Source organism: Heterocephalus glaber, unplaced genomic scaffold (genome assembly GCF_053883595.1).
Source record: "Heterocephalus glaber isolate CG9 unplaced genomic scaffold, H.glaber_assembly_v1.0 deba00000347, whole genome shotgun sequence".
Lineage (NCBI taxonomy): Eukaryota > Metazoa > Chordata > Mammalia > Rodentia > Bathyergidae > Heterocephalus > Heterocephalus glaber.
The window spans coordinates 45,558,477-45,572,566 of NW_028258143.1; the positions used below are offsets into that span (position 1 = coordinate 45,558,477).

Consider the following 14,090-nt stretch of genomic DNA (forward strand, 5'->3'; position numbering starts at 1 on the left):
CCACATCACCTAGAAAATGATGGTGCTCTGTCCCAATCCTTTTAGCTGTTCAGAAGCCAATTTTAGAAAATGATGTTTTTTGTGCTATTTGAAAACATTTGGACTTCATCTGAATGCTACAAAAACAACCAGAGATCAATGTTGTATGCAGAAATGTGTGTGTATGTGTGTGTGTATACATGGTTATGTAGAAAGGAACTGTTATCATTTAATTTCTTTTCACATTACCAATTTGAAATCAATTTTTTGCAGTAGTAGTTCTAATAAGCAAAGAGTATTACACTTCTGGTAACAATACTTTTAGTTTCTGTGTAGAATTTGTTACCTAGGTGTTCTCTTTTACTCTCAACTTTTGAACAGTAAATTTTATAGTTTGCATTCTTCAAAGTTGTGTTATTCACATAATGACCTTTTATATACTCATGTACTTTTAAAAAATATTTTGTTAGCCCATGTTTTCAGTACATGATGATCACATTCATCATGGGGATTTGTACATGTACATAACACATCTTAATTCTCTTTTTTGCCCCCCTTCCCCTCCCCCAAACCCTTCTTCCCTTCTCCACTTACAAAAGCTCATTTTCATTTTTTCAATTCTTTTTTCTTTAAATCCCTTTTCACTTCTTCCCTCTTTCTCATGTAGTTTCAGTTTTGCACTTTAATTAGCTCTGTTCATTAATAAAAATTTGCTACTTGTGTAACTTACCTCTTGAGGAAAAAATCTGCTATATAAAATTCAGTTTATATCCTTCTAAATTATAATTTCAAAATTTTAGTTAGTTGTAGCCATCAGATATTTCTACCTAATATTCAAATTTGAGAACAGATATATTTTCTATAATTTGACTGTTATTCTTTTTACAATGTTTAAAAATAAAGAATTATTTATTGTTGGCTGTTCATTTATGTTTTCCTTCTTATCCTATGTTAGGTTGTGGTAAATGCTCTTCTAGGAGCCATTCCTTCCATAATGAATGTACTTCTCGTCTGTCTGATATTTTGGCTAATCTTTAGTATCATGGGAGTGAATCTCTTTGCTGGCAAGTTTTACCATTGTATTAACTATACCACTGGAGAGATGTTTGATGTAAGCGTGGTCAACAACTACAGTGAATGTAAAGCCCTCATAGAAAGCAATCAAACTGCCAGGTGGAAAAACGTGAAAGTAAACTTTGATAATGTGGGACTGGGATATCTTTCTCTGCTTCAAGTGGTAAGTAACCATTTCTTTATTCTCTTGTGATATGTAATTAACATAAGTCTAACATTCTTCCCCACAATTAGATATCACCTCACTCCTCTTCAAATGACTGCTATCAAAAAAAATGATAACAAATGTTGACAACAAGGTAGAAAAAAAGAACCCTTGTAGACTGTTAGTGTGAATGTAAATTAGTACAGCCATTATGGAAAACACTGGAAATCCCTCAAAAAAATTTAAAAGGATCCAGCAATATGATCCAGTAATCCCTTTACTGGGCATATGTCCAAATGAAATGTCAAATCAGTATATGGAAAAGTTACCTGCTCTCCTATCTTTTTCCCATAGTGATTTCACATTGCATATAAAAATATATTGATTTCTGTTGCAACGTTATTCACAATAGCCAACTATAGAACCAGTATAAGTGTCTATCAGTGGATGGACGTACTACACACACACACACGCACACGCACCACAATAGATATTTAATATTCAACCTAAAAAGGAACAAATCTTATCACTTGAAACCACATGGATGAACTTTCTGGACATTATGTTAAGTGAAAGAAACTAGTCATAGCAAGAGAAATACCACATGATCTCATTTGTTTTGTGAAATTTTTAAAAATTGAACTCAGAAGCAAAGAGTAGTGGCTACCAGGCTTCGGGTAGGGAAGAGGAACAATATTGATTAAAAGGCAGCTAGATGGGAGGAATAAATTCTAAAGATCTGTTATACAGCGTGATGATTAGCGATAATAAAAATATATTTCATAATTGAAAGTCAATGAGAGTAGATTTTAACAGTTCTCAACACAAAGAAATCATATGTGAGGTAATGTATACATTACTTAGCATGAACTAGCCATTCCATAATTTATACATATTTCATAACTTTGCATTGTACAACATGTAGTTTCATGTCAAACTAAAATTAAATAAAAAATTTAAAAAGCAATTAAAATAAAAATGCATATAATTTTAGGAGTGCTATGTATATAAATGCAATTAAATGAAAAAAAAGACAACTAAATAAAATGAGATACTTCTTCCTTACTGCCTGCTAACTTCCTTACCCCCATCTGCCTAGAGGCTTCCTCAATGGTTGCTGAGCTGTCTTGTCTGCACCATGCAAGAAATAAAATGTCTATGCAAAGTTTGTTGTCTTTTAATGTGTGTTAGATAGACAAGCAAGAAGAAAATTAAATTAAATGACTTTTTTACAGGCCACATTTAAGGGATGGATGGACATCATGTATGCAGCTGTTGACTCGCGAAATGTAAGTCTATTTAGAAGGGAATTTTAAAAATTTGATCAAGTGAATATTTTCAAATTATTGTAATTTAGTGGTGTTGTCAGTAAAAGATCATGTCTCTATGATGACAATATTTCATCTTATGTTGCTTCTTTCGACATTTTATTAGAATATTTTCTCTGTTCACTGTGGTTCTGGGTATCAAGGCCAGGACCACACATATGCTAGGCAAAGGTTCTCACACTGAGCTATATCCCTAGCCCTCCTCATGAAATTTTTAAGGTATCTTTTTTAGCACTGAGCATGGCAATTCTCACTTAAAAGTTTATTGTATATATTTGTAAAATAAGACATTGTATTTTTACTCTGATAGTCCTGGGTCTTTGGGTATTAGAAATCTCTCATAGGGAATTTTCTGCATATGTCATAGATTTTCCTCTAGCCTTTGATCTTTCTTGTAATAGAAAGGATATGACTAATGGTAAATAAGAAAAAAAAAAGAAACAAAACAAACCAAAAAAGGAACTTAATTGTTTCATTCTTGGAGGTGTGACTGTGTGATAGAAGGGAGGAATTTCATAATGTACCTTATACACATTAGAATTTTTGGAGTATTTTATATAATTTCTATTGATTTCTCATTTTTTAATGAAAGAAAAATCACATAAGCAGTTAAGCTCAAAACCATATTTCCCTAGTGTCAACAATTAGATTTCTGAATGAAATATTTCTTATTTTTTTAATCAGAGAGAGAAGATAGAGGGCACTAAACACCTACATTTTATCGGGAATCTCCGTTATTAGCTTTATTGAATTATAATATCAATTTATTTCTTATTAATGCTCACTATGCAAAGGGCTTCCTTACATTCTTATTTAACCTTAAACAATAACTTTATGTAAGTGATAATAGCTCCATTGAAACAAAGAGGTTTCACAGATTTTTGAATTCTGACCACAAATGATGGATCAAAATGACTTTCTAATACTAGATTTCTAGTATTAGAAGTATTATTGGTATTGACTAATCATTCAAATTGATTATTAGTATTGACTAATCTTCAAATTTCTCTCCACCTACCTTATCAATAGCCTATATGACATATAACTTACCTTCAGTTTCTTCCTTAATAAGTTAGTATGCTACATAATTCCTCAATATTCAAGCACATTACAAAAGATGAAGTCAAATTGTCCATTAAAATTAAGAATATATTATAGGTTGGGCCATGGATTTAGTGGTGCTGGACCTGCCTCACAAGCACCAGGTCCTGAGTTCAATCCCTGGTACCAAAAAAATATATATGTATATATATGTATTATAGGTTACATTCATATTTAGATATTATGTATTTTTCTATATGTGTAGTTTTTTTAAAGTTTAAAAATAGCATTGTATGTTATTATGCATGCATACACAAAGATAAAATCAAAGTCATCAAAGAATTTTTAGTTTTTTCTTTTACTCTATTTCATTAGAAAAATATGTCAGTAATGATCTTCTAAGTTTATTTCATGATACACTATTTCATAACCTGAATTCATTATCATCAGTGACTGTTGAACTGAGTTGATTAAAATAGAATTCTATGAGATCTGAACTATAAATTATAAAGTTCAAACTAAGTATTCCCTGTTTTCCCAACAAAAGTGTCTGGACAAGAGGGTACCACTGTTAAAGAAATAGTACCTACTGAATAGGTTGAATCAATGGACTCATTCTCAGGAAGCAAAGATTCTTCCAGTATACTTATGTGCACACATACAATGATTTTAGCCTATTAATGAAATGTGTATTAAGTGTCAAATTCAAACTTACCAATTACTGTCAGGTATCATCTGCTGAAGCACTTTCTGTGCATTAACATATTTAACTTGGACAACTAACCTACAAGGTTTAGGTTGTTTTATTTCCATTTCACAGATAAAGAAAATAAGCAGACAAAGTAAATATTAATGATTTTAAAATATAATATTTGACTAGAACTTCTGTACTGGGGGAAAAGGGAATCCTCAATTTGCACTATGTTTTAGAATCTTCACTTACTAAGGGAAAAATATATTCATAGTGTGGGCATTGATTTGGTGAAATTATTTATAACTACTCAGAATTTTGCATGAATTGCTTTACTATCTCAAGTCTGTGAATAGTCTCTCAAGATTCTTCAACAAGAATGTTGTATTTGAAAGTTCATAAAATATATTTAATATTTGATTTCATTTCATTCCAGTGATTGAGATATTCTTAGAGAATTGATAATTCACTGATGTGTTTTTTATGAAACCAATATTAAAACTAATGGTTATTATTCTTCATATTTTGTAGGTAGAATTGCAACCCAAGTATGAAGACAATCTGTACATGTATCTTTATTTTGTTATCTTTATTATTTTTGGTTCTTTCTTTACTTTGAATCTTTTTATTGGTGTCATCATAGATAACTTCAACCAACAGAAAAAGAAGATAAGTATATTAAAACTTTATCTTTGCTCTAAGTCTGATATGTGACCTGAATATGCCACACTATTTCATTTAGACTCCAAAATACAACCACCAAAATATATAAAATTTAGGAATTATTTTAAGATTTAATAAGCTGTAAGTTTTTGGGTAATTGATAATTCAAGTAGAACTTTTTGTATTTCTAGTATGTAACTATGCCTAATATGACATGATTTACATTACTATGTGTACTATGGAATAGTTTATCTATTGAATATATGCATCTTTAGTAATATAGATATTAGGAACATTAGCATAGAGTATGGTAACCAATTTTCAAATGATTATTAAGATTGACTTTATAGCTAACAAAGAATATGATTTTAACAAGTTTTGCTTTTGTTTGTTTACTTTGGAGGTCAAGACATTTTTATGACAGAAGAACAGAAGAAATATTACAATGCAATGAAAAAATTGGGTTCAAAGAAGCCACAAAAGCCCATACCTCGACCTGCTGTAAGAATAGTACATTGTCATTGTCGGTCAAACCTATGTTATCTATCACTTTCACAATCAAAATTACTAGAAAGTTGTATTTTTGTGAATTTGCAACACAATAGTTTTAACTTACTAATGTGTCCAGTTAGCTTAAGTAGCATGAATTTTGTATTATATATATACATAATATGTGTAAATATTCAATATATTTCATATATAAGCATATAAATCATGCAGATAAAAAGTTTGCCTTAAAATCCAGTTGTATCACACAGAATTAATGTCATTAAGAGAATTCATATAATGTAAATATATATATAGGAAATAGCGAAAGTTCTCTGACTGCAGTGAGAATTGATTGGCATAATTAGTACATCTCAGATAACCCCCACTTTTTGTCCAACTCTCCAAATTGAATGGAATAATTAATGAAATAGATTCACAAGGGTTTTTTTCTGTCAAAACGATAGCCAATCATCATATTTTCTCCTACTAACCTCCCCTGAAATAGGATAATATTATGCTTTTTATGACATTTTATGGCTCTTTCAATTGTTTATTTGCCAGTGACTGCTGCTTCTCTTTGGCTGCCATACAGATTTGTTCACAGAGAATCCATGAAATTTTCGACATTAAGTCTGAGAACTCCTTCCCTGAGGCACACATGAGTTAGGGCAATCTAGTATTCCCCAAGGATATTGACTCCATTGGGGATGGTAAAAAACTAGCCATAATCAAATGATCAGTCTGTAAATCTTCCAGTGTCTCAAAGAAAGTATATAGCTACATTGGAGAAGATATATAGAATGAACAATTTGAACCTAGTCTTTGAGGAAATAGTACAATTTAAATGAGTGAAAAGTAGAGGACAAAGCCCTGCAAATAAACGTTTTGGGAGAGACTAGTGATGCCTTTGAAGTAGTGAGTGGTAGCTACAAGACTTTCTGAGTTAAGTAAGTCTAAATTACCACGAGTCTAAAGAAATTGGTCTTTAGCAAAGTGAATTCAATATAGTTAAGAGCACAGCATAGTAATGTGAAGAAAAAGATGTTAGAAAATTTAACTTAGAGATGAACCTAGAGAAGAGATAATAATGGGTCATACAAAATAAGACTGATATGTATGTACAAGAAGATATATCTTTAATCTCAGTCCACAGACCTGAAACACAAGAGTGGAATTGATCAAGGAGACTCAATGAGATGAAGCAGCCATGGAATATAGGAAAATAGGAAAGATACGTACATAACAGGGAACTTAAAACAATTGATGTTTTATAAAATGATGTGTTCTACTAATATAAATTGGAGCCTTGTAAAAGCATTTGGAAATACAGATTTTTTTCCCGTGAAATGTCCAGGCAGAGATGAGAATTTTAGAGTTGTCAGAAAAGGATTCAGTTGATCTCTGAAGCACAGATACATTTTAAAAGAATATTTATAATAGAGAAAAAGTAAATGACCTAAACGTGAAGTTCTTAGCACTTCACTAAGTAAATCAGTAAGGGAATGAGATTGCTTAGGCATATCTGTATTTATCTGTATCTCTATAGCTATCTATATACTCCTTTATTCATCAATCATACATATATGATAGATACATTATGTATACATGAAATTACAAAAACAATTTACATCAAATGACACATAAATTTACCAGGGTAGTATAGAGATGCATAGGAAATGATCAGTTGACTTGTCTAAAATATTGGTAAAAATTTGGGAAATCAGAAAGTAATCTGACAAAATCCATCTGTCCACCCATTTACTAACAGTATCCTAGGTGTTTGAGATTAAATATTGAGCAATGTAGAGTCTAGTTAACCGAATAGATAGCAATCAATTAGTCCCATCAACAAATAGAAATATATCCAGGAAGAAGATATGTTCAGCTATCAATGCTGATAAATGGAGTGAGCTGATTAATTAGGGAAGTTATGGAAGTTTTATTTAGCTGAGGATGCAAGGGGGATGGGAAAATACCAATAGTAACATGGATATGAGGAGCCTGTAAGAGAGAAGTGCATTTGTGAATGCCCAGTGAGACTGGGGTGCAGAGACTGGAGTTTCACTTGGGATATGTTGAGAACAAAGAAGTTAGGATATTCCAGCCTTTACCAGAGTTGTTATCCTAAGAGCCATGGGAATCCATCAAAGAGGAGCCACTTAGTTTGGTTTTGTGATGGTCACTGTACCAGTGTAGACATGTTTTGAAATTACTACAAAGATGATAGTCTGAACTATAGTGAAAAAATGAGAAATAGAGATGAATGAAAATACATGACTCTATAAGCTACCACCAAAGTGAAATTCAAAGGTTTTTCTAATAATTAAATATGGATAGAAAAGATTAAATAACAAGATTAACAAGATTAAATAACAAGATGAGTTTTTGCCCTTTATAGTTGGATGAACAGTGGAGTTGTCACCGAATGACGTCCAAAGAGTTTCCCAAAAAGGAGTTGGGGACTTGAACTCATCCCACTTGTGGGGTAGTTTGTACATTCACTTTCATCATAGAAAAAGATTTTTCAAAAGGCATCAATGAGAAATGTAAAGAGGTTTATTAGGCAGCAATAAGTACACATGAAGAGAGAATAGAGGGAGAGGCCCTCACACATTATATCTGGAGCTGGGTATATTAATGTGCTGTCTTCTATGCATAGTACCATAACTTTAAAAATAAGAGTTTTCTCTCACCAGTTTGTTCCGAAGAACCATGACATTAGCAAGGCATTGAAACTTAAAGCCAAGTCTGACATTGCATTATCTTATGAGTGTAGGTTTTTAATGTAGAGAACACATTTGTAGAGTCTCCAGGAATAAGTACACAACATTTTGCTTTGATAGTGACATAGGTTCTACTTTGTGCAGTAGTTAACCTGTCTAGGGATATTCAGTTTTGTAAAAAAGCTTTTCTTCTCATTTTAACTTTAGAATTTAGTAATGAAATACCCTAGAAAGTGTCATGTGGAGCCTTTTTGTAAATTTAATAAAAGATCCACTGTGCCACATGATGTCTTCAAGTCCTGTTTAGGGAATGAAGGTGAAGGCTAATGATAATAAAAGTGAAAAAAAAAAACCCCAGGGATGAGGATTTAGCTCAGTGGTTCCACCGCCTGCCTCGCAAGCACAAGGACCTGAGTTCGATCCCCAGTACCAAAAAACCACACCTGGTACATCAGTTATATAAGATTGGGAAATTAGCTGGTTGATCTATGACTTTAATCCAGCACCCTTTCCCCATGGATATTCTATTATCTATCTTCCTGTCTACCCTGGATCCAACTATGGCTATAAGTTTGTGCCACAGAGTCATTTGCCACTATTTGGGTTGGGCCACTTTATCCCCTCTTACATTTAAATCAGTAGTCAAAAAATCAGTGTATCTTAACATAGTGGTGTGGTTAAAGCTGTAAGAATTCATCTCATATTCTGGTTGTCACTGATCCATTTACCATAAATATGGGGCTTCTTTGTTTATTTGTTTGTTTCCAGCAAAGGGAGCTAGCTAGCTAGCTGAGTTACACTATAGTAGATATCAGCCAGATATATTCACCCCAAATTTGAAAATATCTATACACAAAATTGGTTTTTATCTTTTATCATAGGAGTTTTAGGAGCCTGAGATAGATCAAGCCATATTGTGCATATTGCCACATCTAAGTATTAGTTTTGGCAAGAGAAAGGTTTTGTTCTTATAGTTCTCTTGATGAAAAGTTTTATTTATTGGCCATTGAGAAACAATAGATCTGGTAGAATCCTTCAAAACTACAGCAATACTTTTTTAAAACTTTGAAGCTTTATCCAGTCATTTCCCTGTAGAAGGGATACCCACCAGGGCTACCCAGATGTGCTAGAAGAGGGCAACATTCTACAAATCCAGCATGTACCTTTATTAATGTCCTTGGTATATTTTGTGGCCTAGTCATGAAAAGTGTTTTTTCCATTGGAGAATGGTATAAGAATTGAGACAAATTAATTGACAGATTTTGATTTGAGCAGACCTAGTAGAGTTGGGAGAGATATATTTAAGATGAGGAGACAATAATTTAATGGTAAACAGGTAGCAGAATAAACTTTGTCAGTTTATCCTGAATGAAACTTTTTTAAAAAAAAACAGTATTTGCAAATCTTCCAAAGGCTCACAAAAATATTGATCACAGGTATCCGTGTCTTAATTTCTTAATCCTGTAAATTCTCAAGAGAAACAGATTTAATTCTTAATAAGTGAATCCACAATGCATGTCCTTGTAACCTGGCAGGTCTAGGGGTGCTTAGAAGAACTTCCTAGGGGCCCTTTCAGTTAGGGAGGGAGGAGTTGATCTAAAAGTGACTCCTTTTGACTAACTTTACATATCACACAATCAGTTGAATTTTAGGGATGTGAGTTGAAGAATCTGGCTTTGGACAGACTTTATTATCATATTTTAACAAAGCCTGACCTAGATTAGATATATATTTAATCTTTTCCTGTATTTCGAGAGCAGTGATTGTATCTGAGGTCAGAGATGGTCTTCCACAGAACATTTTTTCCCCATTAAGCTTATTGGTACATTTTAGGTATACAATACAGCTACATTCATCATTGGGATCTTGTACCTTTACATGAAGTATCTTGGTTCTTATTTTTTCTCCATTCCCCTGCTCTCCCATCACCCCCTCCACCATTCCCTATTAATAAAGACTTTCTTTCCATTTTTCCTTTTCTCATATTTTTCTTTTCATTTCTTTCCTTTCCCCTATCTCTCCCACTTCTGCTACTCCTTTAGACCTATTCTTTCTATTTCACATTATCAATTATACATTTGGATCCTTATTTACACTTTTAGTTTTTCACACCAGAGAAACTATTCAGTATTTACATGTGTGTCCTGTTTATTTCAATTAAGAGTTATGGCCTCCATGTTCCTACATTTAGCTATAAATGTCTCTAGTTTCTCATTCTTTATGGCCGAGTAATACTCCATTTTATAAAAAAAACCCTCAAAACCAAAAAACACATTTTCTTTATCCAGTCCACAATTAATGGGCAATTGGGCTGTTTCCAAGTTTCAGCTATTACAAACTGTGCCACTATAAACATGAGTGTGCATATATCGCTTCTACAGAACATTTTGTGTAGACTTAGGTGGAAAGAAGCTTTCGGGGCAATTTTGTCGCTTAGTAAAACAGTACACACCTGTAGCAGTCTAGCCACAGCTTGAGGTTTTTCTGGAATAATTTTTCCAAGGTGGTTTTAATATGTAATTTCGCCCTTTCAGCTTTTGCTGATGCTTAACAGTGCTAAAAGATGTGAAGATAATAAATTATTATTACCTTGTGACACCTACTGTGTCACCTTGGAAATAAAAGAAGCTTCATTGTCACTCTAAAGTGGTCAGGACAGTCCAGATCTAGAAATAATTTCTTCCAACTGAGCTTCAGTGACTTCCTGGGCATTTTCAGTCTGGGTGGGAAGGTGTCAGCAAAAACTAAGAGGTATTTATAACTGGCATGAAAGTATATGGGTCTAGTACAGTTGCCAGTCTTCTCCAGGGAAATTACAATGCCTTTGTACTAGGCTAAATAAAGGTGGAATCTTAGCTTTTCTCCTGGATTGTTGCAGAGGCAAAAGGGCAAGCCTTTGTGATCACTCAAGTAGGAGGCTTTTTTCCCAAAAGACATGATGGACCTAAATAGTCTATTCCTAAATAGCAACTATCTTGGACTTCTTTAATAATTTTCTATTCATAGAAAAATAATGCTTTATGATGGAGTAATAATACTTTATAATTTTTCTCTTTAATCCACCAGCCTTTTTTTGCTGGTTTATATCCCTCCTGACATTTCTTTTTATTTTCTGAATAGGAAGGGCTTCCATTTAGGTTTGGGGTCAGGAGTATCAGAACCATCTCTAAGACATGCAGTGATGCTTCTTTGGTACTTTGTCAAAGCATATTCCTGGGTTATGAGAGCATTGTTCTTTAGATACATGGTGTGGTGTATTACTGCTACCTGGGCAGGTAACCTTACTGCTTCTAGGAAGGAAAGACTTTCAGGCCCATGTTTAATTGGGGAATTTTTTCTAATAAGAGTCATTTTCTCTCCATATGACAGCTGTAACCTGAAGGACTAAGATAGCATATCTAAAGTCAGTATAGGTGTTGACTCCTTTGTTTTTCCCCAATTATAAGGCTCAGATAAGGGTAACTAATGATTTCAGCTTTTTGTGCTGAGATATTTGAAGGAAGTGACTTTGCCTCAATCACTTCTTGGAGTCTAACAAATGCATAGTGAAACTCTTTCCACCAGGGAACCATGTTGCAACAGGATTAGCTAAAGGCTGGAGTAAGGAACATGGTTGTCAGATTTAGAGTTCAGAAGACCTTGCGAATAATCCTTGGAGATCCTAGAAGGTGGGCTTGATATTTTACACAACTAAACTTCAGTTAGCCACTGGTGTCCTTTAATTTTAAAAATGCACTGAAGCTGATGGTGGGTTTCAAGCTCGAGGAGTATCCTAAAGTTAATTCAGTGGCTTTGTCTACCAGGAACTATAGTAGTCACAGCCCATAGGTATCTATGCTACTTGCATGACACAGAATAAAATTGTTTAGAAAAATAAGCCAAAGGTTGAGCAATGTTTCCCAGCTTCTGGGTAAGGACTTCCAATGCTACATCCTGTCTTTCAGTTATATACAAGGTAAATGGCTTATAAAGTCAGGAATTCCTAAAACTAAAGCAGATAGTGACAAATTCTTTAGCTTTTGAAAAGCCTCTTATCTTACAGTCCAATCTAGAGGGTCATACTCAGGCCTTTGCATGGCCTCATAGAGTCTTAGCTGTGAGTCCAAAAGTGGGGATCCAAACTCTGCAAAATCCAGCCACTCCCTAGGCAGGCCCTGAGTTGCCTTTTAGTTTGTGGGGGCCCTAGTTTTAAGAAGGCCCCCTTTCTTTTATGGGTGAGAGTTTGTTCCCTTAGGGTTGAGATAGGCCTAATGATTTAACTTTTTGTTGAGAGATCTGAACCTTTTGTGGAGACACATAGTATGTTATAGCCCTTAAGAAATTCAAAACTCTAATAGCATCCTCATCAGAGTCCAATTCTGTAGGGCTGCAGATAAGAAGATCATCTACTGATTGGAGTAGGTCTCCAATTTTAAAAATTAGAGACCTTTATTCTTTTTTTTTTCCTCATTAAGTTTATTGATACATTTTAGGTATAAAATACAGTTACATTCATCATTGGGATCTTGTACCATTACGTGAGTATCTTGGTTCTTAATTGTTTCCCCTTCCCCTGCCCTCCCTTCACCCCCTCCACCCTTCCATATTTGCAAAGATTTTGTTTCCATTGTTTTCCTTTTCTCATAGTTTTTCTTTTCCCTTCATTCCTTTCCTCTACTCTTTCCACTTCCTCTGCTCCTTTAGACCTTTTCTTCCTATTACACAATATCAATTATACATTTTTTAAATTACCATATCAAGATCTAGGAGACATTACCACAGATTTTACAGAATTTAAAAGGATATAGAAAGCACATTACAAAAAAACTTTTTTGAAATAAATTTGACAACTTCTAAGAAGTACCTTGGAAGACAAATTAATGAAACTAACTCTGGAGGAAATATAAAATTTGAAGAGTATCTATTAAAGAAAGTATATTCCTAGCTTGAAAACCTACCTGTATGACAACAACAGGCTCATATACTTTTTAAATGATAAATTATATCAAACATTTAAAGCAGAAAAAAAAGGAACACTTCTCCCCTCATTTTAGGAACTCAACATTGTGCTAATCCTAAAACTGGATAAAGATAATAGAAGAAAAAGTATGAACATAGATAGAAATTTGTTTAACAAAGCAAACTCTTAGAAGTCAGATCTGGCAGTATGTAGAAAGTGGGTTTATTATAGGGATGGCATTGGCATTGGAAGATCTACCCCCAAAAGTCATCATTTTAACAGAGGAAAGGAAAAAGCCATATGATCCTGTCAGTAGTTGGAGAAAAAGTATTGGACTAAATTCTACAGCTGTTCATGGTAAAAGTTATCAGGAGACTAGAAGTAGAACAGAACCTTCTGAACAGATCAAAGACATGTACTCCATACTTCCAGCAAAAACTCCTTATAGGTAGTATTCTCCTTTTTTTTTTTTTGGTACCAGGGATTGAACTCAGGTCCTTGCACTTGCGCAGTAGGCAGTGAAACCATTGAGCTAAATCCCTGAACCCTAAAAACTCCTTATATGAATGGAGAAGATGCAATGCTTTCTCCATAAGGTGGAGAACAAGAACAGATATGCCTACTCTTCTGTCCATTACACTTTGAAACATAGGCCCAAAACAAAATAATCTGGCAATAAAATGACACCATTAGGATAGGATTGTCAAGGTAGAAGTAAAATCATTATATGTAGATGAAATGATCATCTACAGAGAAAATACTAAGAGATCTCTAAGAGCCCCTAGAACTTGTATTTGAATTTAGCAGGATTAGATAACACAAGGTATGTATAAAAATTCAGGTCTATGTATACTTGCTATAAATGAAGAATGGATTATTGAAATTTAAAAGTTATGTAGGGGTACAAAGAACCTAGAAAAGTAAAAAGAAAAAGAAAACAAAAACAGTGTTGGAAGACATTTAGTACCTAATTTTAAGACTTCCTCTAAAGCTACAATAATCAAGGCAATGTTGGTAT

At 33.6% G+C, this 14,090-nt stretch overlaps 1 protein-coding gene across 6 annotated transcripts in view; it reads left to right on the forward strand.

The window, feature by feature from the left end:
• The window catches only part of Scn2a (sodium voltage-gated channel alpha subunit 2), a 144,012-nt gene that overhangs the window by 108,480 nt on the left and 21,442 nt on the right, over nt 1–14,090 (forward strand). For all 6 annotated transcript variants that reach the window (XM_087199763.1, XM_087199749.1, XM_087199746.1 and 3 more), the window contains 4 exons: nt 935–1,216; nt 2,434–2,487; nt 4,790–4,927; nt 5,318–5,422. In XM_087199763.1, coding sequence (XP_087055889.1) covers nt 935–1,216; nt 2,434–2,487; nt 4,790–4,927; nt 5,318–5,422 — 579 coding nt within the window. The remainder of the gene's footprint in view (nt 1–934; nt 1,217–2,433; nt 2,488–4,789; nt 4,928–5,317; nt 5,423–14,090) is intronic.